We start from the raw sequence: 26,740 nt of genomic DNA on the forward strand, positions 1-26,740 counted from the left end.
TTACTGAAAGGTTTTTCATACAGTTCCCTGAAAGTTTTGCCTGTGTGAAGACAGTGGGACTTTCCACAGAATGACTGCGGTGAAACAGATAATCTAATGATATCCTCAATCTATTTCACCAAGGAAGCCTATTGAATTAGAGACTGGCACAAGCTCACTGTTCTGTATGGTCCTAATGGCTCTGTTTAAGCACGAGAGGTCTTGGAACTTGATTTTGTGGTACGAGAAATTATAAAATGCTTTAGTTCGAATTGACTTGTCCCATCAAAGTTGGTCCAGATGGCAAAAATACTACCTGGCTTTGTTTGAGGTAGTCTTGGGGCGCAAACAAAACCTGATGCTCAGTTTGTGCTGGCTTACTGCTTAGTTCCATTTCCAGATGAGGTCGAGCAGCTCTTGCAGGCAGCTTCACTGTCAAACTCATCAGGGCTTTCTGGCTGAACTCCATGCTGGTGTAGTCACTCAGGAGTGGTACTGTAATGGAAATCATTCCTTCTTCTTCACTTGTAACTGCTTTTTCAGGGATTTCTTCGTGCCTTAGGCTTATGTCTGTGTTATTGCTAGGTTCTTCTGACTGGTCAGTGTCACTTGCTGACTTGCTGTCTTCCCCACCATCTGTAAAGAGGTCTAGCTTCAAAGGAGCCTTTGAATCATGCTCTATGACATAAAGGCTGGTGGTATCATTGTCTGACAGGGCCTGAAGCAGTGACCTTGAAACAGGTTTCCAATTAGTCTGCAAGGCAAAACAAGGAGAAAGAGTAATTTTAGTATCATGCTTTTGTGAAGTGCAATTGTGAAATAAATAACAGAAGAATAAAGCCAGGAGACAGACAGCTTGGTATTGCCTATATAATACTCTAATTAATTAATTTTATCCCACCTTCATTGGTTTTATTAACATAAATGAAAATATCTATTTCCCTAATTCAGAGGACCATCTTCTCCTCTCCTATAGTATTTAGGCAAAGTTTTTCTTGCCTTTATGTGTGCTTGGGACAAAGCATAGTGGTGACAAAAGGTAGGCTTCACAATGTGCTGTTCTGAGACTCACAGCTTTCAAAAAGTTTAACAAATGTGTTACTATAAATAGGCAGCAGCTTGAATTGAACAGCAGCCAAACAAGCTTTAGCTGCCAGCTACTGCAAGCAGTTTGTTATTCAACCTACTGCCATGTTGTGATTCATAGATTCATAGATTGGTCCAGGTCAGAAGGGACCTCCAAAGGTCATCTATTCCAACCTTCCCACAGTCAGCAGGGACACCCCCAACTAGACCAGGTTGCCCAGGGCCTCGTCGAGCTTCACCTTGAATATCTCAAGGGAAGGGGCCTCAACTACCTCCCTGGGCAACCTGTTCCAGTGTTCCACCACCCTCAGAGTAAAGAACTTTTTCCTAATATCCAATCTAAATCTCCCCTTCTCCAACTTAAAGCCATTGCCCCTCGTCCTGTCACTGCAGGCCTTTGTAAACAGACCCTCCCCAGCCTTCCTGTAGGCCCCCCTCAGGTACTGGAAGGTTGCTATTAGGTCTCCCTGGAGCCTCCTCTTCTCCAGGCTGAACAACCCCAGCTCCCTCAGCCTGTCCTCAGAGCAGAGGTGCTCCAACCCCCTGATCATTTTGGTGGCCCTCCTCTGGACCCACTCCATCAGGTTCATGTCCTTTCTATATTGAGGGCTCCAGACCTGCACACAGTACTCCAGGTGAGGTCTCACCGGAGCAGAGCAAAGTGGCAGAATCACCTCTCTGGATCTGCTGGCAACACTTCTTTTCATGCAGCCCAGGTTGCGATTGGCCTTCTGGGCTGCAAGTGCACATTGCCTGCTCATGTCCAGCTTCTCGTCCATCAGCACCCCCAAGTCCCTTTCCTCAGGGCTGCTTTCTAATACCTCATCCCCCAGTCTGTATTTATACTGAGGATTGTTTCTTCCCAGGTGCAGAACCCTGCACTTGCTTTTGTTGAACCTCATGAGGTTCATCTGGGCCCACCTCTCCAGCCTGTCCAGGTCCCTCTGAATGACATCCCGTCCCTCTGGTGTATCGACAACACCACACAGCTTGATGTCATCTGAAAACTTGCTGATGGTACTCTCAATCCCTCTGTCTGTGTCATTGATAAAAATGTTAAACAGTACCAGTCCCAGCACGGACCCTTGAGGGACACCACTTGTCACTGCTCTCCATCTGGACTTCAAGCCATTGAGTACCACCCTCTGGGTGCAACCATCCAGATCTAAGCGTACCTTGCGTTACAAGTTTTTGCAAATTCTGGATGATTAAATGGGGAACAGTTTGTAACACCAGGCATATGTCTTACCCACTTAGATTGTCTGCTGAGTTTGTCTACTTTTGCCATAGCATTTTTTTAATTATGGCCAGGCTGGTATGTTCTCCGGTATAACTGTTAGCTTCCCCCCACCTCCCTCCACATTTTTTTTTTTTTTTCTTTCTAAATGTATGGTGGGTAAGAAGCAAGAGGATTAGGTAGAGTTAGTTTAACCGGAGTGGTCAGTGAGGGACATCTGAACCCCAGCGCTGAGAACTGGAAGTTGCCTGGTGCTTGTAGGCAGGTCAATTGCTTTAACTGAAGAAAACCTTCCAACAACATCACTTTTGAAACTGACTTTGTACAACTGTACATTTGTACATCTGATCCTCCTTTGTTCAGTCTTATCTGGCTTTTGCAAAATGACTCTCTGGTACTACCTCTGAGCTTACCACTTCTATATCTACATTTGGGTGGAAGAATGGAAAAAAGAATGCAAGGGAGTCCTGATCTGGAATATAGAAAATCATATGTGCTCTGTTGAAGGAAGAAGTGCTGATGCTCAGCAAAACCTTTGATCACCAGCAGCTTGTCAGGGTCTTCTGATGATTTCAATGTGTGTCCTAGATTTGGACAACGTCTGGGTTGTAGATACCTTCCAGCTTTTGCCTGATCTTTGACTAAATAGATTGAAGTCTGCTTTGTTAAATCTCACAAGTTGGCTTGAGAAACGAGATCTATGAGTGCCAAATTAAGTTCAGGTCCACCAGAAAAATCAAAAAGACCTAAAAAGGAAAGAAGTTACTGTTCCAAAAACTTAACGGTTGGTGGTCTGAGACTTGGAAGATAAACTGAGGTCTCCTAGAGGACGGACTTTTAGTACCAGCAAAACTGGAGCAGAAGCTTGTTTAAAAGGGAGGAGATGAGGAGACGAAGATGCAAATAAGTCCACTAATAAGCAAAAGCGAATAAGATGGTCTCTAGCAGCCTCATCCTAAGAGCTGAGTTTCAGGCACTGCTTCAGTCCTGAAATACAGATATCCTTAGCAAAGCATATGGGAAAGCTGTGGGCAGGATTTGAATGTGCTGCTGAACCTTGGTGCCTGTTTACTAGTAGGTGCTCCTCAGCCACCTACCAGCTGACCAGCCACAGAGCACCTGGATTGCTCTGGAGGGGGTTAGACTGCGGGGTGAAGAGCAGATTTCAGAAAACACTATATACATGCCATCTATCATACCAGTTCTGCGGAATTAGGCCACGATGTGTTACTTTGTATTTTGACTAACTTGTACTTCATAATCAGTTCCAGTTGGTGAAAACTGAATGGGTATAAAATCTGAATTTCTCTCTTTAGACTCCATTCCCCCTATTCAGCTTTGCTTTGTTAATTTAACAACTGTACCTTTAAATAGGCTCTATAGTGTTCTCAAAAAAGTTTGAGAATATTTGTTACATTAAAAAGTGTATACAGCCTTTGTCTAAACAACAACCCTCCCCCATCCTTTATTTGTAATATTACACTAACTTCCCAGCTGTTGATACTAAACATTTACTAGGGTGAAGTGTGAAAAAACTAATAACTGACATTACTGATGAATCAGTAGGAAAGATTTCCCTTGTGTTAAAGGAGAAGTCACTGCCTGAGCATTCACATACCATTTAAGGAGTTGCACACACAACACCTGAGTCTTACTGATAACTAGCATTGCTGATTAGTCAGTAGGAAAGATGTCCCCTGTGTATTCTTTCACACCATCAGAAGAGTACTTGCCATATCTTGGAGTGCACTGCTGTCTCTTGGACTTGGTACACTGGGCCAGCATGATATTTTCAGCCTGTAAAGAAACATTCTAAATTTATTGTTAGGTTAAATGACTGACATTCCCTATGCATTTAAATTAACTACCATTTATAATTAACATTTTATTAGTATTTTCATGACCATCAAAACAAGATGTTCTACAATGACTATTAAGCATAATGCCAATTAAAAACTGAAGACCAAGCTTGGTAGTCTACACTGAAATGCTGAGTTAGTGGTGATTAGCATCTTTGTTTAAGAACAAAGGAGCTGTGACAGGAGCTGGTAATGTTGTCTCTTTTTACATGTGTAACCATTATATATTCATAATCCGCTATCATTTCCACAAAGCCTCCATCTTCCTTGAGGACTCTTGGACACATAGGAGGTAATTTGGTTTAGTAAGTATTTGCTCCTGAGCTTCCCCTTAGAAGTTTACTTTCCCTCAAACAAAGATCAAGCTATTGCTGTTTTAACTTCTGTGCAATGACACCAGAGGCCTGGAAGTAACTCTCCCTGGGAACTGCAGACCAGAATAGGGGGACAACATAGCTTCTGCTCTTTGCTGATTATTTTGAGTTTGGGTCTTTCTGGGAGCTATTCTGTACAGTATCTCACAATTTGACCTAACAAGAACCTAAACACACCCTTACAAAAAATTCACACCAGCTGCTTCTGCTGTAGAGGAAGAGGTTTGGAAGGTAGAATTGAGTTTGCTAGTTGAGCGGTTCAAATGGGTTTCAGTTGGCTACTTGTCCACAGACGTCTCATCAGAGCCCTTTTTTTCAAGCTCCTTCCTTGCACCCAGGGCCTCAGAAACAACAAAACTGGCAATAAGCTGCTATGCTCTCTAACGTCCCTGGTCCACCCCACATGAGCAACACCTCAGGCATTGTCCTCCATGGCCCTTCCTGAGAGGACAGGCTGTAATGGTGGTCTTTCCATCCCTCCTGCCACCCTGAGATGCTGGTGCTGGCCCCACGCTGGCTGAGGTCAGCTGTGATTTCCCTGCAGAGGTGCAGAAGTGGGGTGGGATTGCAATTTCAAAAGGAGTTTCGGCTGAGCTGACTGATCCCATTGGCATCAGTCACCCCCAAGTGCTCATCCACTAGTTCATGTGGGAGCAGGAGACCATCTCTCAGGCATTTTTGAGCTGATCACCTCCCTGTCAGCAGCTGCTCTCAGAGCAACCCTGGAGAGCTTTGGGCAATGACTCACTTCCATAGGAAAAAAACACAGCTGTGAAAGACTGTGGGAGGTTATGTAGCCCATCACTCTGCCTTAGTGTTGGTTTCAGTGTTGTCTGGTTTTCAAATCAAATCTAGACTTCATTAGCTGTAAAGCACTTTGACTCTGCTTAGGCTGTGGTTTGAGGTGAAGCCTGAGGCTGTAGAGTTACTGGATATCCTTGATGATCCTGTGAGGCTGGGTGTTTGGCTGGCTGGTGAGTCCTTTTTTGTAAACCAGGCAGGCAACTGAGATGAGGGGGAATCCTTTGGACCCTTCATCTCAATTCCAGCTGCTCAATATTACTACATATTTGATTGCTATTTTGTAGTGCTACACCTGGCTTCTGTGTGTTGTTTTTTTCAGTTTTTCAAAAGTTCTTTCCTAATGAGCTCAGACAATGAAGTCTGATCTTATCTTTAACACAGCGAAGTTTGCTTTAGGTCAAGACTTCTCAGAAGTTCTTGTCAAAAAGACTGGATCAGATATAGAGTAACTCAAAGTAAAATCTAAAAAGGAAAGTGCGCAGGAGCCTCAATGTGGAGTGCAGTCTGTTTCCCAAAAGCAAGGGCAGGAGTTTAGCCTCATGCATAAGCTAAATTGAGCTATGTCATGCCGTACAGCTTTCAAGCCACGGGTTGTACTGTCTATCTGTTCTGTCCTTCAGCAGCTGGTGCTTTCATATTCTGAGGCTGGTGCTTTGTAAAAAAGGAGAAAAAGGGAGGGTAGCGTTCTAGGACTTCAAAATAACAGTATGAACGGTTGTATGCAACTAGATTAATATTAGAACCCATTACTATGCAAGCCTTTTTTTTTGGTGGTAACGTATGCCTCTAATATTGTACCTCAGATTAATTTGGGAAGGGTGTACTTTATAACTGCAGAGAACAATTTCTGCTAAAATTAGAGGACCTCATCCATATCTCATGGGCTCTCTTGTTATTCTCTCTCCTTCCTACTCATCCATCCATTACTCCTTCTCATTATGTGCTTATGTGCATAATTTATACAGTTAACATCCAAATGTGCTTGCAGGAAACTGCTTGGATGGCAACATCAATTTGCGTATGCTGCTGGAGTTTATTTTTGTATTTCAATAGGAGAGACATGATTATCAGTTGGGAATGAAAGAGCAAAATAATCAGATGCATGCTTTTCCCATACATATATAACCTATTTTCCACTGTGAGAAATGGTCCTTGCTCTTTTCAAGTGTGTTTGAGACAGGAGGTAGTCAGATAACTGTAGCAAAAGCAAAAGATTATAGATTTTTTTGAAAAACAGTTTTAATCAGTTCTATACTGGTTTGTAATTGCTCTCCCTGTGTAAATGAGTGGGGTGGCTTTTGTGTTGGGTGCTTTTTGAGTTGTGTTGCTTTTAACTAGGCCCAGTGCTATGAAGCTTGGCATTAAGGAAAATGGAAGTGCTGCTAACAACTTCTGCCAATATTCCCTTCTTACCTTTTAAACATCAGAGAACAAGTGACAGGCGCAAAAATCAGAATGAACAGCATGCTGAAGCAAAGGACAGTCACAAAACCTTCAAATTCTCCTTTATCTGATGGGGAATAGAGAGACTGAATCAGACTTACAGTATCAAGTATAGAAAAGCTGTATTTGCTCCCCGAGAGAAATATTTTGAACAGAAGTCAAACTTCACACATGTTCTGTGATTCCCGTAAGTGAAATCTAGTTCAAAAAGGACCTGGGATTTCTGAGGGTCTGAGGTTTTCAGGTTTGTATTTTTAAGATACCTAGACATATGTGCTAAATTCTTAAATCTAACATCCAAACACTTTATAATAAAAGAAGTATTCCTACTCTCCATGCTATTATGTGAGCTCGAGCCGGCTTAATGGGTCAGGACCCTGATGCAGGTCTGACTTCATAAGAAACTATTTGAGTGGAAGTGGCTTTTAATCATTTTCAGGATTCACTAGTAGGGTTTGGGGTTTTTTTTGGTGACATCCCACTTGGTCCTGATAACAATAACATGGTTTGTGAATTTGGTAGGTGCCATGCTTCACCTGTTAGGGATGTTAAGACAGTTATATCAGCAGTCAGCCATTTGTCAGCCCTTCCTGCAAACCTACACCTCTTATTGCTTATGTTAATACCTGCTCGATGTACTTTCCACCACCAACAACCCTCTTGAAGGAGATAAGGTGCTTGAAAGGTTAATAAAGTTCTCAGGCAGTGAGAGCAGTGCTGCTAACACAGGAACCAAAGCAGCCTGTGATGTGAATTGTGGGTCAGGGTTGATGTGTTCCTTAGAGATAGCTAAATCAAAAGTTTCAAAATAGCGCCAGGAAAGTGTGGTCAGTACATGATTGTGTTGCTGATACTGACAAACCATATTTGCAAAAAGGCCGCTTGCTTTTTCTACCCATCCAGCAACAAACTTTTCTTTTTTTCAAAAATCAAACAGCTACTTAATTCTGCTTGTAAAGGTTTTTGAAAAGCTGCAAATTGCTTTGTTGCTGAAAAAGGCTTTTATGACAAAGAAATCTGAGGTTCTTCTAACAGATTAAGTAACTTGTGAAATGGGGGGGGGGAGAATAGTAAACATAATGTTTAAATTCAATGCAATTACTTGATTTTTTTAAATGTTGCATTGAATTAACTATGTATTTTTGTTATTTTCCTGAAAAATTCAATCTAATCCAAATATATGTTCAGTAAGATGCGTGGAATAAAGTCCTGCAGAAGAGCTCCAATGGAGACACTCTAATTTCTTGTGTTGAGAGGAGAAAGGAATTTGGTATGGGAGAGAAGGATGCAGAAACCCTGTTAGTTTGAAGGAAGATTTTTAATTTCTTTCCTTTTTCTTTCTGCTTCACAGTTTTGACTATTCAGTTGTTTGTTTTTATACCTCCTTCCTTAATGCAAAAAAGCTGTAGTGAGGAGAAGCCATTGCATATACTGTCTGAATTTCACAGGTTACTTTTCCTGTGGCTGATACCATCTTAGCCTGTTCTTTTCTTTCTTTATTTAGAAAGCTTCAATTAAGTAAAGCTCTGGTCAAACAAAAAAAAAAAAAAAAAAAAAGGGTCTTCTGCTGTGTTAGATTTAGTTTAACTGATAAGGTGTTAAAAATGTTTGAGACCATGCTTAGCCAACCCTATATGATTACAATATACCAGACTTTATAAATGTAACTGTATTGATCTTCTTAGCCCATCCAGGCACCTTTGGAGAAAGCAAACTTTTGCCAGTGTTATGTAATCATTAGAAAACAAAATAATTTGATTAGTTGTCACCCACAATAGGAGCAATTTTATTTTATTTTTTTTTTTACAGTTAATGGTTCAGGGGTCTAATAGGAAACCAGTTTACATGATTGCTCAGGATTTTGCCAAGAGCACAGAATACTGAATTTAACTAGTCATAGGCAGAACATTTAAACTGTTGAAATCTATGACAGAAATCAGCAATAGAAAAGATATGTGCATAAAGCTTGCATAAAAAGATCAAAAAATGTTTAAGAGATGAGGAACCCTAGCTAAGTATTTGCTGCATGTTAGGTAATGAAATAAAGGCAGAATTGTAGTGTGATGAATTGTTTACCTCTAACAAAGGAACATTTTTATGTGTTTCCTATCAGTAACTGAGGATTGAATAATGAATCTTGTGATGAGCTCTTTGTTATTCCTTGAAAAGCAGGAAAGGGTAAAGAATAATGCCACATACAGTGCTTAAAGCAGGGATTGATGTTGAGTAATGCATGCACAGGATTTCCACAGTACCATATTTTGGAGTGGTGAAAGGTTGTGAAAGAGTCAGAGGTCCTTCACCAGCATTAGTGAATCCTGAGATCTGCACTCGGTAGATGGTTTTTTCCTTTAGCGTGGTAAGATGGTAACTTGTGGTAGAAGAATTGAGAGTAACAGCTGAAATGCAAGAGGGGTTGGGGAAGGAAATGATTAGACAAACTCTGATGGCTGAGTCTGTATCAGCGTGGCTGACTGGGGAAAATGCAAAATTTCTCTGCCCTAATCCACAACTGCAGGAAGCCGCATTGTGCAGATGCTCTTTGGATGGGTACAAGATTTCTCCAAAATACTTATGTACATTTTAAATCCAGAGGTAAAAAGCACAACCTTTTAACACACCAAGGATGTTTAGGTGGTGGGTGCAGAAGGTTGGTATGCTGCATGATGGGAAAAAACCACCTAATTTGTTGAACAGTGGTTTTCAAGTTGGCTGTAACAGTTGACATAAGGACTAGACCCTGTCACATACTTTACCCTCACTACAGTAGTTAGTCACCTCAATTAATACCAGTGCTCTTACTCATCATTCAATACAGAAAAAGGGCTGTGCATTCTGCTTCACCTACTTTGTCGGGCTTTCAGCTCAACCTTTCTTTTCTGATGGTGCAGTGACTTTTCTCCTGGCCAGAATAATGCAATCAATGGTGCTGTAGTATGCCTTCAACAGGGCAAAAATGACTTTTCAAGTTTGCCACTGCCAATTTAAGATCTTCATAGAAGTGGAAATTGTGCTTTAGCCTATAGGCTTCCTTACCCCAAATTCTCCAATAAAATTATTCTTGCTGCCTGGAAAACATGCCAATCACGTATCGCATCACTGTTATATTGACTGATTAGGGCAGGGTCAAAACAAAAGAATTAAGTTCAGTCCTGGACACTCCCATTCTGTCTCCTCTTGCACTTTATGACAGGTGTTTGGGGTGGAATAGAGCCCCCTGAAGACAGTGCCAAACCTGCTGTTAACGCTGCATACTTGAAGTTCTTGTTACTTTTTATTGACCTGTGAAGGCATAGACCAGCATGAATTACAGAACCCTTGCTATTCTCCTTCATCAGGTCTTAGGTGCTATTTGTCTTCCATAGCATGTCTTTAATTTTATTTGAAAGGCAGTATGTGCAAAGTTAATGTATTATTATTTATGGCAAGGAGACTTTCCACTGCAGACCAGAAGAAAAATATTTATCAAAAGAAGTATGGGGATATTTTTTTGAAAACTCAAGTGGTTTGAACTCACAACTATTAATTTATTTCAATGTGTAGAGGTTTCACCCCTCGTAGTTAAACACAAAAGCTATCAATTTAAGAAAATATTTTTAAAAATGAAACAGGTAAGAAATATAAACTGTATTCCCTGCTAATTGAGTTTAAAAAAAATAAAATATATAATTTCTTAAGCCCTGTAGAAAGGCTTAGAGTCAAGGTTGGCTGAGCTGCAATGAAACATACATAGTACTGTGACTGAAATCTTAACTCCTCAGAAATACTGAGAGCATACAACTTCCTTTCAGTGTTACCAGAGAATTCTGCAGTAGTCTTAGAACTGTAAGTTTTAAGGAAATATTTTCTTACCAATATTTAATTTGAGATGATATCTAGAACATTCTAGGTGTTTGTAGGATGATCTAGAGCATTAAAACTCTAACCAGGAGCTGACCTTTGAGAGTGTTCAGTTCCCACAGAAATTTAAGTAACTAGTAGAGCGCTGCAGCAGCACTTAATGGTCTATATGAAGCTTTTCTGCCATGGCTCTGAGCTGCTGCTTTGTTCTGTGCAATGGGACTTACCCAGAGACTTTTTCCCCGATGAATCTGTGTAGCTGATCCTGTATCCCTGGAGAAAGCCCAAACAATCTTCGGCAGCTATTTTGGTCCACTTCACAAATGCAGAATGCTTTGTGACATTCAGAATTGTCACGTTAGCAGGACCTGTCCTAGGAACTTTAAAATTGGATAATAATTAAAGTTCTGCATTAATGCTTGTGCAATAGACTTACAAGATTGAAACCTAGCTGCTTCCTAGAGAGCTTATTTCCTAATTCTAGTTGTCATAAATATAACATAAAGGGTGAAAGAGAAAGTAGAAATCCCATAAAGTGAAAACCCCTCATCTTAAGCAATACCAAAGGAGGTAGAAATTACGAATACTTCTACTCCAAAAGCCACAGCTGTACTCATTTCAGGTCGTGATATAAGACACTACTGAATTGGGATTGGAAAATCTGACTTTGGCCACAGCTAAATTTGAGCTACACAGAGTAATAACTCCAAGACTCTCTTTCTTTTTATTTTGGTAATATCATTTGTAATAATAATATTCCTGTGGACCTGTCAGCAAAGAACAACATTGAGTTGTTCACTCAACTGCCAGTTGCATAAATGCTAGGACCAAAGGCAATGCTAACTGAGAATGCTGTTAAATCACCTGGAAAAGAAACTTCATGTAGGATTTCTTTTATTGCTGCAGGTAGGAACCAAGAAGAAATAAAAGGGATGAGGTTACATAAAGGGGAGGAATACCTCCTTCAACTGAGTAAAAGTGGGTCACTCCAAAAGTCTTTTCATCTCTTGTGAAACTCTCACACTGACACACATCAGATGCATGTACCATTATTTTGTACAATTTATACGGCTGAAAATTGTCTGGAAAACAAATAAAGGCACATCAGGGTTTACTGAAAAGTTATAAATTATAAAAAAAAGGGGAGGAGAGACAATAACTTTATAGCTTTTCTGTATAAATCTTACTAGCTGTGACTCAAAGCATAGTGTAAGTTTACAGTGCTTTACGTTGAGTACAAAATATGTGCACCTTTCTTCATTGTCTCTAGACACTTAATACAAACTACCTCAGAAGCAGAACAAGACGTAACATGGGTTTGCTTTTAAAAGATGCCAGATCTTCTTATAGTCTCCCACTGGAAGGCTTGAGCTGCTGAAGGAGAAGTAGGGAACTAAAATGGCTGTAGATATCTTAGCTCATGGACAGATATTTCCCCCTCAGCTTGCACATTTAAAACCAAGCAAAACAACTAGGTGTAAAGCGCAGGCAGCGCAGATGTTGCAGAAGGACGAAGGAAAACAGTGCATTCATTTATAGAACTCAATGTTCTCTACTGTACATAAAAGCCAGTTCTGAATGGCCTTTGCAAGAGTCACCTAAATGATTTTAATCATTTGGTTTGATGTAAAATGATCCCTGACTGCAGCTCATCATGCCTAGTTCGGTAAGCAGAATACTGGAGTTGAGAACTTAGGGTTTGACAAGGACAGCAATTGGGATGAAAAAAATTATCTAAGAGAGACTGTAACAGAGCATTTTAAAGTTAAGTTTACCTAGGAACAAGGGAAACTTTTTTTTTTTTTTTAAAAACCAGTAGTGTATAGGTCTGCCTGGAATGTGCGTAAGGAGAGACAACATGCCAGCAACAGCAGCTTAGCTGCTTTTCTTGCCCAACTGTGACCAGAAGAACCCTACTGAAAACTCTACTTTTTATCTGCCTCAGTATTGCTAAAAATTAGTTGATGTCTCAGCACTGGACAAAAATAAGAGTTGCACTTACCTGGTTCTTCAGTTTGCTCTTAAAAACAGGATGAAAATCCTACCACCCCCAACCAAAAATAACCAATAAATGAAATGGTGCCTCCATAAGTAGATGTGGTGGTGGTTGTTACCTAGCGTGAAATTTCCAGCAGCTGTAGTTACTATTTTCATGCGCATATCCCCTTTACCAGTGCCCCAGTCAACCACAAAACATTTTGGATTGTATTCTGGAGTCCAGGTGACAACTGCATTAGTTCCCTGGTGTTTGACATGGATCTGGCCAGGCAAGTCTGTGAACAAATACACCATCGGAAATCAACAAACAGGAAGGCAATTTTCTCCTCTCTTGCTTGCTTTCTCTCGCTTGCTCTTTTCTGAAGATTATTCATTAAGTAATTATCATTGCAGGTGACCAGTATACAGTAAGGTTTACACTAGTATGTCAATAAAGGAAACTTAGCATCTAGTACTTTGCAATGGTCTGTGAGAGCTCCAGTATTAATTGTTGTTCATGACCTTTAATTTCCCACAATCGGAAAAGGGGAAATGGCTGTTCCAAGCCTCAGGAAGAGGAAGCCTGATGTTGCTAAATAACCTCCTGCAGCTATTAACTGCTATACGTAGAGCAACTGCGAGGTAGTGCTTACCAGGGGGAGGAGGAGAAGGGGCTAATTATGGATTATAGCTATATAATTTCATATACTTTGCATTACCTGCAAGGATCTTAAAAATTTTGTCATTTTTAAAGACAGATTATCAAACTAGGAAAGACCTTCTGACTGAAACTAGGCGGGGGAGAAGAGCAGCTTGCCATTTTGGGGTAAGAAGTGGATCTTGTGGCAGACAGACAAAATATTCATTTCTACCACTCTAATGAAAGAAAGAAAAGGTGAGTACCTGCTGCAGAGAAGTCTGGAACAATGTAGATGGCTTGGGGAGATTCTCCTGCTTTGTTATAGGCGGAAATATTAACACTGTAATAAGCCATGGATAGATTTAGGAGAACATTTCTGTCCTTTAGAAAGATGTGATTTGGTGAATCCCTGCAACTATTGGGTATTCTTTCCACCTTAACGTAATACCCAAGGATGTTCTTGCTTTGTGTTACCTAGTAAGAGGAAAATAATTATTATTCTATAAGTGTTATTACGTCCTGTGCAGAAAATCAAGAGGAATTAAATTGTATAAACAAAATGTCACCTTTAATGATGGGGATAAAATCATACTGTTTTAATTAGGTTATTAGGAATCAATGAAGCAAAGCATTTCCTTAAAATTAAGAGCATGCTTAAAATTGAGAGGATTTAAGCACAGGATTAAGTGTTTTGCTTAATTGGGATCTTAGTTATGTGTATCCAATTAGTAATAACGGCAGTGAAGCAGCTGTAACATTCTCTACATTTCACTGGAACATACTCCTCATAATTAGGAGCTTGAAAGTTAATGAGAGGTGTTTAATTGCAATTTATGCCTCTGGGAATCTTCATCTACTAGGCTCTGTTAGGCATCTGGTCTCTTTGAGGATAAATGCTAGTAATTATTCTACAACTTTGGAACATGTTATATATCTTTTGATACAAATTTTTACGTGGTGATAGTTCACTCATTATTTTACTGTATTAATCTTCATGAGAGACTGGAAAATAAGTGCACAGAAATGGAATTACTGCGATCTAGATGGAAATGGAACTCAATACATGAAGGCCTGTGAACGCTGCAAGGATTACTTCTGATATCAAGCTTCTCTGTTATTTCTTGGCACAAAATAATTAGTGTGAAGATACCACAAAGCTGGGAGATTGGGTTATTTTAATGAAATAATTGGATACTTCTGGAGTAATATAGACAGGATGACATTCATTAATTTTAAAGGCAGAGACACATGTTGAGAGGAATTTCTGGTAAAACTGGAAGCTCTTAAAATTAAAGCAGATGGATTTCCCAGGATAGGGAGAGAAGAATCAGTGCCATTATTTTAATCTCTGGTAAAGCAGCTGGGGAATAGTCTTATGGTTCTCTCAACAGGTTTTCTAACTGGAAAAGGTTTCTGTGTAGGAGAAATAATTCCTAGAATATGTGAAATATGAGGTCTATCACAGAAGAAGAAACTAGTTGAACTTAGCTTTCTTAGCTAAGCAAAAAGAGCAGTGCTAGCCTTTTCCAGTCTCAATCTTGTGCATTCCTGCAGGAGGTCCTGTGTTATCTGCAGCCATGAAAGCAATATGTGTTGCCCGGTTGGGTGTTTAGAGCTGAGGCCAGCTATCTTGTGCCCATTGGTCCAAACTGTGTAGAGGTTACTCACTGAATGGTAGCAAAGGCAGAGGAACTATGGCTAGCCTCTAACATCTTTTAAGCTGTTTACTTTGTTTCAAATCAGCTTAAACAAGTATGTCAGCAAAGGCAAAGATTATAATTTTTTTTCTCTACATTTAATGGGTAATTATTGAGTGCAGTTCTTCCCCTGTCTCTTTGGTGTTCGTTGAAGCCATCTGGACTGGAATCTTGTTTTGTATAATAGACTAGTGTACGTGTTATCCTGAATGAAGGTCCTAGACCTGATCCCATATTTAATATCACCCTTTTTTTTTTAACTAAGGCATTTAGATGGAGAATAATTTCTTCTCCTAGCTTAACATTCAAATTGACATATATGGTCTATTGCTTTATTACAAAACGAATCATTTAATATGCAGCTTTACCTTCTTCTCGGGAGATAAGGGGAACAGGGGACCTCTCCTCCTTATCAAGAGATGTCTATTTCCTCTGTTGTCTTTTCTTTCCCTTAGCCAAAATGCAATCCATAACTCCAAAATGTTCCACATTTTCTGATATTTCAAAGCTCTGCCAGACTCTGTCTTTTCTGCCAGAGATTTCCTGTACGGCATTTCTCTCAGAATCTAAATAGAATTAATTAGTTTCCATACAAACACCTCCAGTAACCCCTTGCTCATTGAAATTGCCTATGGGTCCCTTGCACTTCTGAATTAGTAACTCAGTAGATTTACCAGGCTTTTCTAAAAGGTTTTGGTCTCTCAAGAATATGGATGCTCCTTAGGAACGTATGAAATACAAAGTGTGTCACTTGTATGTCCTAAAGATTTATGAGGATCTGTCAAGGTAAGCTTCATTCTAAGAGACGAATTTGAGGCGTGTCAATTTTTTTTTTAATGCAAGCTGGAAAGAATCTTTGTGCTAGCCAATTATTTTGAGCCCAAATATTTCTGTTTTAATAATTTTTCAAATTTCTAAATTGGTGTAGTTTTTCCTTGCTGGTTTCTAGCACCTAAAACATCACCATACAAATGCAGCGAACCCTGAAGCAAAAGTAGAATATTCAATGTCTTTTGCTTATACAGTGTAGCCTCAATTCAATGAGAAAGTCTATTTTTTTCCTACAAAGTAATAAATTAATAGCATGGACATGCCAGAAGGTACTCAGACTCAAAGTGAACATTACCTCCCACTTCAGAAGAACACTTCTTCTGCCTGGAGAGATTTCTGTAGTTTCATTATATGAGATCCTTGGCTTTTTTGTGAGTTCTGGTAAACATGGAAAAAGATGGAGACATGAACTCATATGAATCAGTTTGATCTTCATATTTTCAACAGTATCTGATAATGCTATTCCATATGACAGAAAATTTGAAAAGACTTTTACATTTATGCATATTCCCAGTAGGACAAAACTATATTTCACTTACTGTGAGGGACCAAAATCTCTTTACTCCAAATGCAAACACAGTGGAGCCCATCCTTGGCTATGCATCTGAGCTGAACAATGTATGAAGACATAGCATTTAAATTTGAAATGGTGACATTGACAGCATTGCTTTCTACAGGAACCTAAAAACAAATGATGTTTAATTTATGTGACAGCAATGAAACATAATCTAATATTAACTATTTTCTCAGCCAAGTCTTCTGACTGCAGTTGAAACTAGGGGTTCCTATCATCAAAAAGGAATTACTAGACATTTTAGCCAACATCTCTTCATTCTTTCAAGGCAATATCTTCTTTTTCATGAAGTTGATCTGCTCAGTCAGGACACGTAAGCAAGAGTTTAGGTCCAAATATTGCTTTTAAAATCAATTAGGCAATATATATACCTAATAATCACTTACTTAACTCTAAGCCTTGTTGGCATTCTGAGGAACAAGATGTCAAGGTCAAATCTAATATAATTTTTTTTTACAAAATTCCCTTATGCTCAAATATTACAGTATGTCTGAATAGATCCATGTGACTGATGTGGTAAGGAGCATGGCTGGATTGAAGATGTGGCTGCCTGTGCCTTAGCACCACAGAAATAATTTGCATCTGCAGGTGATGATGGCACTGGGGCTCCAGTGACTGTACAGGGAATGGAGATTGTCTTGAAAAAAAGACACCACCTGTGTCTAAGGAAATCCCTGAGCTGAAAACTGTAGGAGAAAATACGATAGAAAACTGTTGCTATATGCTTGAACTATTTTACACTCTTCCCCAGATGTCCATCATTGGCCACTATTGGAACATAGTATCCTGCATTAAATGGACCTTTGATCTGATCAGTTCTAGGTGTTATGATTTTTTTGGTAGAATTGCTATAGCAGACTGAACTATTTGTTTTAGCATTGGTCTTCCGTGAAGTTTTGGTTTCTTAAATACATGTATTTCCTAAAAAAAAAAAGAAAAGAACAAAAACAACCCAAACGAAAACCAACAAAACCCCACCCAAATCCCCCACTATTACGTAACCAGCTCTTCTCTGTGGTTTTCTGCAGCTTTTTGTTTTCTTATTAAAGTTGATTATATATTATTATATATATGATTATATATTATATATGACTTTGCAAATAAAACCATCCTGGTCACAGAAAGACTCCAAACCTCCTATAGAACAAGAAGGAGGTGAAATGGATTTAAGATCCAAGTGTTAAATTATATTACATGTACATTAATCATACACTTGATAACACTGTTTCTCAGCTAGTTTTATGTATCTTCTGGGCTTGTATGCCCACACTCACCCTTTCCTGCCATTCCCATTGTAAATGCAGCCCACATTCATGTGGTTATGAAGAGCTGACAGCCTAAGTTCACGGGATCAGCTGGGACATGGGAGGCAATGAATATTCGTGGCCCGCAGTCTTTCAGTACTCTGTCATTCTTATCACCCAGTGTGGCTTTCTCTACCAGTCCTTCACACTACTGCCTTGAATCTGCTATCTCCCCTGCCTCCAGAACCTGTAGGACATACGTTTTTGCTGCTCTTAACTCTGTTCTTCCACATGCTGCATACTGTCTGCACATGTTTATTTATCTATTGCACTACTGGTATCTGGCTGTCCTAGAATGGTCTAGGACTTGTACATCAATGAACAAGGGGACCCTTCCAAGACTTGCACATTCTTTGTACCAAGATGAAACCTTTCTTACATGGGCCTCTCATAGTACTGCTTCTGAAATGGCTAAACAAAGTGGCAGCCAGCTACAAGAGAAAGGGAAAAAGTATTATAGGACTGCTGGTATAAAGGGAAGAACACAGGACATTCTGGTGGTACAAAAGAAGCAAAGAGACTCCTAGGAGAGGAGAGGTGCCCAAAAAGTGGGACAGTTTTCTTCTTGGAGTTCTGTTCTACTTGATAAACACTTATTCTTCATCCAACTACAGATAACAGAGCTTGAAAAACAGATAATTTCAGGGACCAGGCGATAAAAATCACAAGTGTGTGCATACTGTTGGTGAAGCCTTTGCATGATATACTGGATCTGTATGCAGATCTTACTGAAATTGTGACTTGTTTTCTGTCTCTTTCTTAGTCCCTTTAGTTTTAGGTACTGCCCTCTTGCTGCACCACAGTCTCACTGTTGCACATCCCAAAATGCATCTAGAACTGATGTTGTATCTCAGAGAAATTATTTCCCTTCTTATCCAAGAAAGAAATCTGCAAAAGTGGTGCAAAACAGAAGTGTGTAAGGTATGAATTGTTACCTTAAAAAACACAGCAACCTGATCTCTAATCAGTTTATTTTAATCATACCAGCCAAAAAAAAAAAGCAATATTGCCCATCATCTAAAGTGTAATCAGGATTTGAGTTTGTATGGCATTTCTGATATCCTCTCCAGCTTTTGCATCACTGATGGTTGTAGTGTCTCATTGACGGATTAAAGAACCAGCTGTATGAAACAATCTTTCTTTCCCAAACAGCTTTGGATCTTTTAGAACAAGACTAAGAGACCTTTGTGACATTTGCCAACAACTTGTCTGCATGCTGTGCCTCCTTGCTATCCATGTTGTGTATGCTCTTCAGTAGCCTCCTGTTGGTGTCCTGCCGTACGTGCTATGAACTGCTGAGCTGATAGTAAGGCACCTCACGTTCTCAAGTGATTGTCATCTGGAAGTACTTACCAGCACCCACCGAGTGGATTCTGTGAATGCCTCTCTGTATCTCAGCTCATATGGTGCAGGAGTTGCAGGCAGGTCCCACTTTATTATTAACTGGTTTGTGATCTGATGAGCATTTATGTTAGATGGTGTTAAGCACTTTCCTAAAATGGGGAACATGCAGCTGTCATAAATGCAAGAGAAGCAGGAAAGCTTTGGTAATTATGTCTGTCAGGTGTGGTTTATGAAAAATTAATGACTTGGCATAGAATGCTGAACACTGATGAACTTTAAAAAGACTGGAAATAAATAATTGTCAAATCTTTATGGTATCAACAAAATGAGGTTGTTCCTCTTGCCTCTCTTTTATGAATGTTTCTACTGATTTCAGGAAGACCCCTTTTTCTAAGCAGGTGTTATTCTGAGTGAGTCTGAAAGGCAAAATCAAAATATCAAGAGTACCTACAATTGTGAATTCTATAAAAAATTTCCAGAATGTCCTCCAATTTCAGCAACTGTCTTTAACTATATAATTGTAAGTGTAAGTATGTTTTTTGTTTTCTCTCTAACAAATAAAAAGTGGCCAAGAGCCTCCAAAGGAGGTCATAGTGATAATTTGGGTTGTACTGGTAATGTCCACCAGCAGTGAGAAGCACTGTGTTTTTTCTTGGACCATGATTACTCTGAGAAGGGGAAGTTTTGGAAAGCTCTTAACATTATCTTCATGATCAGACAGTGTACGGAATATTTAAATAAACATCTGAAGGTCATAGCTTATAGGACTTCTTTTTTCATATCTCCCCTGCAGCATTGTGGAATGGGTAAGTGGCCTTTGAAAAGATGTGAAATTCAAAAAGGTTTCTCAAAATGCTAATGCTCTGTAATGAAGACTCCTTAAGTGCATGGTGCTGAGTCAGCCTGCTCTTTGTAAACCAGTAAAGAAGTTCAGAAAAACCATCAAAGAGAGCACAGGAAGCTGTAAGTACTGTCCACAAGTATCCCTATATATTTTCCTCAATATGACTATTTTATAGTCTAGCAAATGATTTAAAGCAAAACCCTTTCCCAATAAAGACTTCTGCTAATGACTTCAGTAAATATTTCCTCCAAGGAAGCCAAACTGCAGCTTAGGTCTTTGAAGCAGTAAAAATAACAAGTGTATATTGGGAGTTACAATTTTGGAAATAATCTTTAATAAAATGCTACCACAGCTTCAGCTGGACATTGTAGTAACAAAACTCACGAGGACGCTGTACCTGCTTTGCCCGGTACAACTGAGATCTTCTTTCCTATCACGCAGCTGTCATGGGCATAATGCACTCCTATCCAAACAGATGCAGATCGCTCCATGAAAAGATCTTTTCGTGCTATTGTGATGGAAGATGATGATGTGTTTCGCTGAAAAAGTTTTTGTATTCTGTTCCTTTGGAGAAGAGGAAGTAGAGTTAAAAATAAACATTTTATTGCATTATAGTTACTCTTTCTTTCCCCTAGCCCAGAAAGCTGCATCATTGCAGTAATAGATAGTTTTCCAGGTACCTATGTACAAAATTCACCATCTTGAACTTTTGAAGGTGAGGCCTGAGCAGCTTGAAACAGAAAGTGTAATTCCAATACCCTGTAACTCTAGCAAATTTAAACATGCAAGTCCAAGTTGTGTGGTGGAGAACTGTTAAATCCCTTAAACTTGTGAGGCACAACATAATACAAGACGAAATCCATATGGCCTTCTTTCATACTTACAGTGGGATATAAAAAAACATTTAGAAGATATAATATTGGGTTAGAAATTGCTTCAGAAAGTCTACTTGCCAACTACCATAGAGACACCTTTTTCGATTCCTTTGGGGCAGAAAATTTCCCAGTTACCTGAATCTAGATTACCACAAAGGTATGAAAAACCTCTTACAAGTTACATGACTGTTTTCTGCTCTAGGTGAACCTGCTTTGGCAGGGGAGTTGGACTAGATGATCTCCGAAAGTCCCTTCCAACCCCTACCATCCTGTGATTCTGACTTTTTTCTTGCAAAGCATCAGAGTTTGATATAGATGTTTAAATGCCACCCCAGTCCTCAGCCCTGTAGACTTCTCCTATCTAATGCACACAGCACAGAAAGTCCAAGAGGTTTAAGGCATTATACAGGAGGCTGTTCCTGTTCTGCCTAGGATTTTTTTCCCCAACTCTCTCTCATTTACTCTCTGCCACATGCAGAACAGTGTTTTTTTCAAGGTTAAAGCCGTACCAGTTCAATGTTCTTAAAGAAATGGGCTGGCATACTAATTGCCTATCTACATATTTCAAGTATTAAATGTGCTGATCATGATACAATATTTAATAACTGAATAAAACCACTTGAAGGTTCCCCTGTCTTCTGCTTCAGACTAGTTGTGAATCTGCCATTAATATTTCAAAGCATGATTTCCAATGCTTGGTTGGAACTTCTCTGTGGGAGTGTTTTTCTTTAATCCTTTTCTTCCTGACAACTAAATCATAAGGAGCAAGCATAAGGAGTAATTTCAATGTCAAACTGGTGATACTTGCAGAAAGGGGTGATGTCCTCTTCTAGGCAAGCAAAAAGCCCTTTCAAACATTTTTTGTTTTCCTTTCAACCCAATAAAAAAGGATAAAGGAAGTTTTTCTTTAAAATCACTGGGTTGAAGCCTAGAAGACTCAGGTTAAAATCCTGGCTCTGGCTTGGGAAAATCAACATCTCCATGAGGCAAATGCCTCTCTCCTTCCCCACCCACCTCCTCTTTCATTCTTTTTTCTGCCTTCTCTGCCTTCATCAACCCTGCAGCCCAGGAACAACAGCCTGATTTTGGCAGAGGACTCTAAAAGCAAGTAGCTTACAAGTATTTCAGCTGATAGCATCTCTACAGAAGCAGAGCCATTTCACGGGTGCTTCTCCCCTTCCAAGAAATTGGGGCTCCTGAGAGGCTAAGAGGCAACAGAGCAAACGCGGTGGGGTTTGATGCTTATTGCATATCAGCATCAGCTGCTGCCTCCAGTGGGAAAATATTGAAGGTGATGGGGGGAGTAACTTCAGCCTTGTGGTGGTTGCTTTGCTCCTCTGCAACACGTAGATCGCCCTGGGGAATTTCCCAGTGTAGGGACATTTCCTTCACTTTAGGAGATGCTCCTAACCACATTTCTTTTTTAATGCAGAGTGGTGGGTTATGTGGCAAAATAATCAACAATGAGTATCAGAATTTGCCAATGCCATAAGGTGTTGTACCCTGTGTACCCCATGATATGATCTCATGCCAAAGATCACGTCTTCTGATCTCACTTTTCTCTGCCTAAACATACCCTTAATCTCATGGGGGATCCCAAATATGAAAATATAAAGTGAGGAAAATCCATTATGTAATGAAGGTACTGAGACAGAAATCTGCTTTCTTTCTTTTTTTTTTTTTTTTTCAAATCAATATGTATTGGTGAGATGTGAAGAAAGATTTTGACCAGTATTGTGTAACAACCTACAATATGATGAAATATATTGGAGAAAAACTCTGGCAGGTAGGAATCACGCCAAACAGCAATGACAGCTTTTCATTTTCTGAAACGCCTTTCAGACTTACCATTTTAAGAATACAGTATAATTAATCGTATTTGGAGCACTGGGTACCGGCAGCCAGGTGCAAGTTAGATCCTCACTTAATTCTCTGTAGCATACCAGTTCATTGTCCCAATCTGCAAGATGAAAACGTGGACTGGAAAAGACCCATCACAGGCAACTGCTTACCATTAACAGGTGCGAGGTTACTATGAGAAGCAAAACCAAATACAAAATAGGCTAAACCCTTCCGTGCAACAAAGTAAGAGCTAGCTGTGTGAGTCCTTATGCCATGTTTACTTTCAAGGCAAGCAGTTCACTAAAGCTTAGCACAAGGGACAGAGAGATTTAGAAAGATTAAACCTTATCAGTACTAGTGTTTCCAAGTGAAAGCTAATTTTCCCACATGAAGGTAGGAAAGAATAATTCTGCTTGTGTTTTATGATGCTATTATCAGCTGTTTTGTATCCATGAATACAGTGCTGAAATGCTTGCTATGGTGTTTCCTGCAGCTTTGATGTCATTAAACCTTTGAACTGTGCTTCTCTCCTATAATAGAGACATCTTGGTTGCTGCTTGCCTCTGTACTTACTCAAAGCTTGTTAGTTTATTGATGTATTTATTTTCAACTCTGAATGAAAGATCTGTCGTACTTCTGGAAACTGTGCTGCATTCTTAGGCACAAAAATTGAAGAAATAATTGCATTATTTTCATTTTTGCATATATTTTCAAGGAAGCATTACTAACTTTTGGCCCTCTGCTTTGAAGAAAGCTATTGCAAGGTAATGTCCTTAAAGCAGATGACAAAATTACTGTGGACCTCTGTCGTAAGAGACCTTAGATTTTTATTTAGATTTTTGTTTCCCAGTTCTGCTCTGGTTTCACACTGTTCCTATCTGACAGACAGTACCTGTCTTGCCGCTGTGTTTCTGGAAATGCTCAATTGTTTGCTGAAATCTGTACAAACCATTGGCTTCTGGTGGCTTACTCTGGATCTGGGGAGCAAGCCCCTTCCCTGGTGGAGCTGCTGTGACTTGGGAACCCTGGAGAACCAGCACCATCTGCCTTGCATGGGAGGAAGGCACTGTTCACCCACAGGATTATACACCAGAGTTGGCAACAGCTCTGCCTGGGATATTGACTCTTAAACACAAATTTATAGACATTTTTGAAAGTACAGGCTAGAACTGACCACATGCACCCTTGTGAAACATCTTGGAAATGAATGTCATGCAATGAATTTGGGGAAAAAACGGAGAGGTACTACATTTTAGTGAGTGACACCAAGGGCCAATCTGATGTTTCCATAATTTCCAACTGGCAAGAGTTGCTGTGGAGTTTCTTGCAAAGCGTTATACACTGCAGTGCAGGGCTAATTATCAACAGTAGAACTGATTGACTAGATTCCAGAATTACTCCAAAGCCATCAGTCTTCTCTCTCTGTAGTTCAGAATAATGCACTATTCCTGGAGAAAAACAGTATGTTGCTTATACTACCAGCTTTATAAACATCACATTATAAAGCAGGAGGAGCATAAGTTTATGTACAAAATGATTTGTGCTCAATTTTTGGAAAGAAAAATATGAGGGGTTTTTTGTAGCTGAACATACAAATTTTTCAGCTGAAGGGAAATTAAACACTGATGACATTCTTAAAGAAACTAATTTTTAGTCTCTAGTGGTTAAACTTATTTCAGTATTTCAAAAGTCTCTTACCAGAAATGGTAGTGATAAAATATGACTGTTCTCCTTTTGTTTGGTATCTTACTGTCTGAACTATTAGTTCAGAAGAATCAGCCATGATGTCTCAACGTACCACCCACACTTTTCAAAAAAGACCCAGAAATATTTTCCTTCTGTTCAGAAAAGTAGATAAGGATCTCGACAGGTACAGGATATTTAAGGTGATAAAAATGATTTTTTCATGATGAGTAGAGTCACATGTTCCTTATATCTATTAGGTTTAATGAGTTGCTAATGGGCCTATCAATCTTGAATAAGAAATGTTTTCCTATTTGTTAAGAAAACACATGTATCTCTGGAGTTGGCATTACAGCATGGTTATGGTAAAAGGTTAGTCCTTCTCTTTTCCTTATTCAGAGCTATTTCTTCCTACAATCTGAGTTACAGATTATCCCTGGTATTCTTTTCATCATTCAGATAGCAGCTGTGTCTTTAAATTAAAAGTTGATTTGGACCAAAAAGTGTGTCAGATAAGCACAGCTCAAACTTTAATACCCTCATTCTATGACACTTCCTTGCTCCTACTAAAAGAAATGTGCTTTTCTAATAAATTTATGCTGCATCAGTTTAGGTATGTGCAGCTTCCTTTTGGGTAGGTGGAGATCAGGTCTTCCTTGTTTCTACAGTGATGTGAATAATTGTTGAATTCTTTGCTTTCTTAGTCTGACCACCAGACCAAATCTTGTCCACTTCACTCATGGACATGGTGCTCTAACAACTGGGGAACACAGCAACTGGTCTCACATTTTTCTCTTCTTTTACTCTGACTTAGGCCTTTCATTTACTTGGTGTTTCTTTGTTGTTGTTTTTGTTTTAAAGAAACACCTGAAAACAAAATCTTTTTGGAACTGCAGTAACACTTCATGTCAATACGTTTGTAACATACTGTTTCTGAAACTACTTGAAATAACAGTTATTGAGAGAGTGACAAGAAGGAAACACATTCAGTCTTCTACTAAATTTCTACTAACTTCTTCCCCAGATTTCTATTAACTGAGATCCAAATGGTGACCGTGGTATTGCAGACCTGCCTCTGCTTATCGAAGAATAGGGGGCTGTATTGTTCCTCATGCTTTCAGTCTTGCAAAAGCACTCTTGCTTTCTCTGTGGCATGATGGCAATTGAACAAAGAAAAAATAGTAGATTTTACGTGTGGAAATAGTGTATTAGCTCAATTAATACCCCAGTGCACCACCTCACTGCCAACAACTCAAGTTCTATGTTACAGTCCCCGGATGAACATAATGAATGTTACACACTATGTTTTTTTTCACTTGTCCTGTTTATGGGTCTTAGTGTCCACATGCACGTTCAGTTTTATCCTAGTGCTTTTTTGTAGTAACAGCTGTAGGCCAGCTTGCCCTTTAAGAACATGCATATTTTGTCCCAGAATACAATTAGTACCATACCATGACTGCGCTCCAAGAGCAATACAAAGAAAGAAAAAAAAAATATTTCTCTGCTCTAAAGACGTCAAAACCCACTTTCTTCTTAAAAAAAATGAAACTAACCAAACAAAAAGAGCTGTTTTTTTTTTTTCTTTTTTTCACTCTAGAACTTTTTGGTTTTCTTCTTGTGTATTTGGTGTTCTCAGCAATGCTTCAGTAGAATTTAGTTGGATTGGCAAACAGCAAGGACTAGAAAATTATCCATGGCTAATTTCAAGAAAAATATAGTCTTCCTGATGATCCAGTGCCACCGTGTACCCAAAAACCTGTTTTCTCTGCCATGGCACTTAGTAAGTAAGGTATTTCTGCCTACAGTAAATTCAGCATGAAGCACATCAGATGGCCACCAGCTGCTGTGAAACACCCTCTATTGAAAGGCATTGGACCAGTCATTTATTCCATTAGCAGAAATCTATCACTTAAATGTAAAGCCTAAACAATTGTCATACATAAACATTACATATCCTGTTGTCTTTTGAAACCGTGGCAGTTTGTGCAGAGACTCTGCACCAGAGGATTTGTTCACCGCTCGGTGGCCACCAGGGGGCGCCTGGGTGGGGCAGGCGGGGGTGGAGCCAGCTGCTGGTGCAGGCTCCGCCCACCAGCCCCCTGCCCACTGAAGGGCCTGGTGCCAGCGGTGCCCACCAACATCACTTTGGCGGGGGGGTTCCCTTCAACGATGATGTTCATCTTTGCCATTAAGTAGGTGTTACTTGAGAAATATTTACCCACCTGGGAGATGCTGGCAAAATGGCAAATCCTGGTTTGCACAGTTGCAGGAATCTAGGGAATAAAAAGGAGTCGTTTAACAAGGCGATTGTGAAAGAAATAGGAAAAAATGTTACTGGCTGTTGTTTCTCCTACCCACATAACTTAATTTGGCCGAAGTTTTGGTAATACAGCCTTGTCTTTGAGAAATGTTAAGAATTTTTACTATTTATAAACAGTAGTAAGTTATGCAGCAAAAAACTCACCTGTTGCAAACAAAAAGATAGCTGCGAGCAGAGAGTTCTTCAT

General features: G+C 39.5%; 1 protein-coding gene across 1 annotated transcript; it reads right to left on the bottom strand.

Annotated features, from left to right (window-relative positions):
• Positions 1–241: 241 nt before the first annotated feature.
• On the bottom strand, positions 242–26,740 carry LOC141477572 (interleukin-6 receptor subunit beta-like). Its single transcript, XM_074166783.1, has 15 exons — positions 26,698–26,740; positions 26,456–26,506; positions 22,557–22,668; positions 20,231–20,397; positions 18,999–19,138; positions 16,307–16,448; positions 16,063–16,145; positions 13,503–13,713; positions 12,737–12,895; positions 11,582–11,704; positions 10,850–11,002; positions 9,038–9,181; positions 6,753–6,849; positions 4,036–4,099; positions 242–733 (listed from the first exon to the last, which is right to left on the bottom strand). The coding sequence occupies exons 1-15, from the start codon at positions 26,738–26,740 to the stop codon at positions 242–244; spliced, it is 2,181 nt and encodes a 726-aa protein (XP_074022884.1).

This window comes from Numenius arquata, chromosome Z (assembly GCF_964106895.1).
Source record: "Numenius arquata chromosome Z, bNumArq3.hap1.1, whole genome shotgun sequence".
NCBI lineage: Eukaryota > Metazoa > Chordata > Aves > Charadriiformes > Scolopacidae > Numenius > Numenius arquata.

What these genes read in the sequence shown, in the direction of transcription:
- LOC141477572 (XM_074166783.1), bottom strand. Translation starts at nt 26,740, where the DNA reads ATGAAGAACTCTCTGCTCGCAGCTATCTTTTTGTTTGCAACAG. An exon ending in TCCAGACTTCTCTGCAGCAG is followed by an intron (nt 12,896 to 13,502) that starts GTACTCACCTTT and finishes ATTTGTTCACAG; the next exon opens with ACTTGCCTGGCCAGATCCAT. An exon ending in ATCGGGGAAAAAGTCTCTGG is followed by an intron (nt 9,182 to 10,849) that starts GTAAGTCCCATT and finishes CTTGCATTTCAG; the next exon opens with CTGTTACTCTCAATTCTTCT.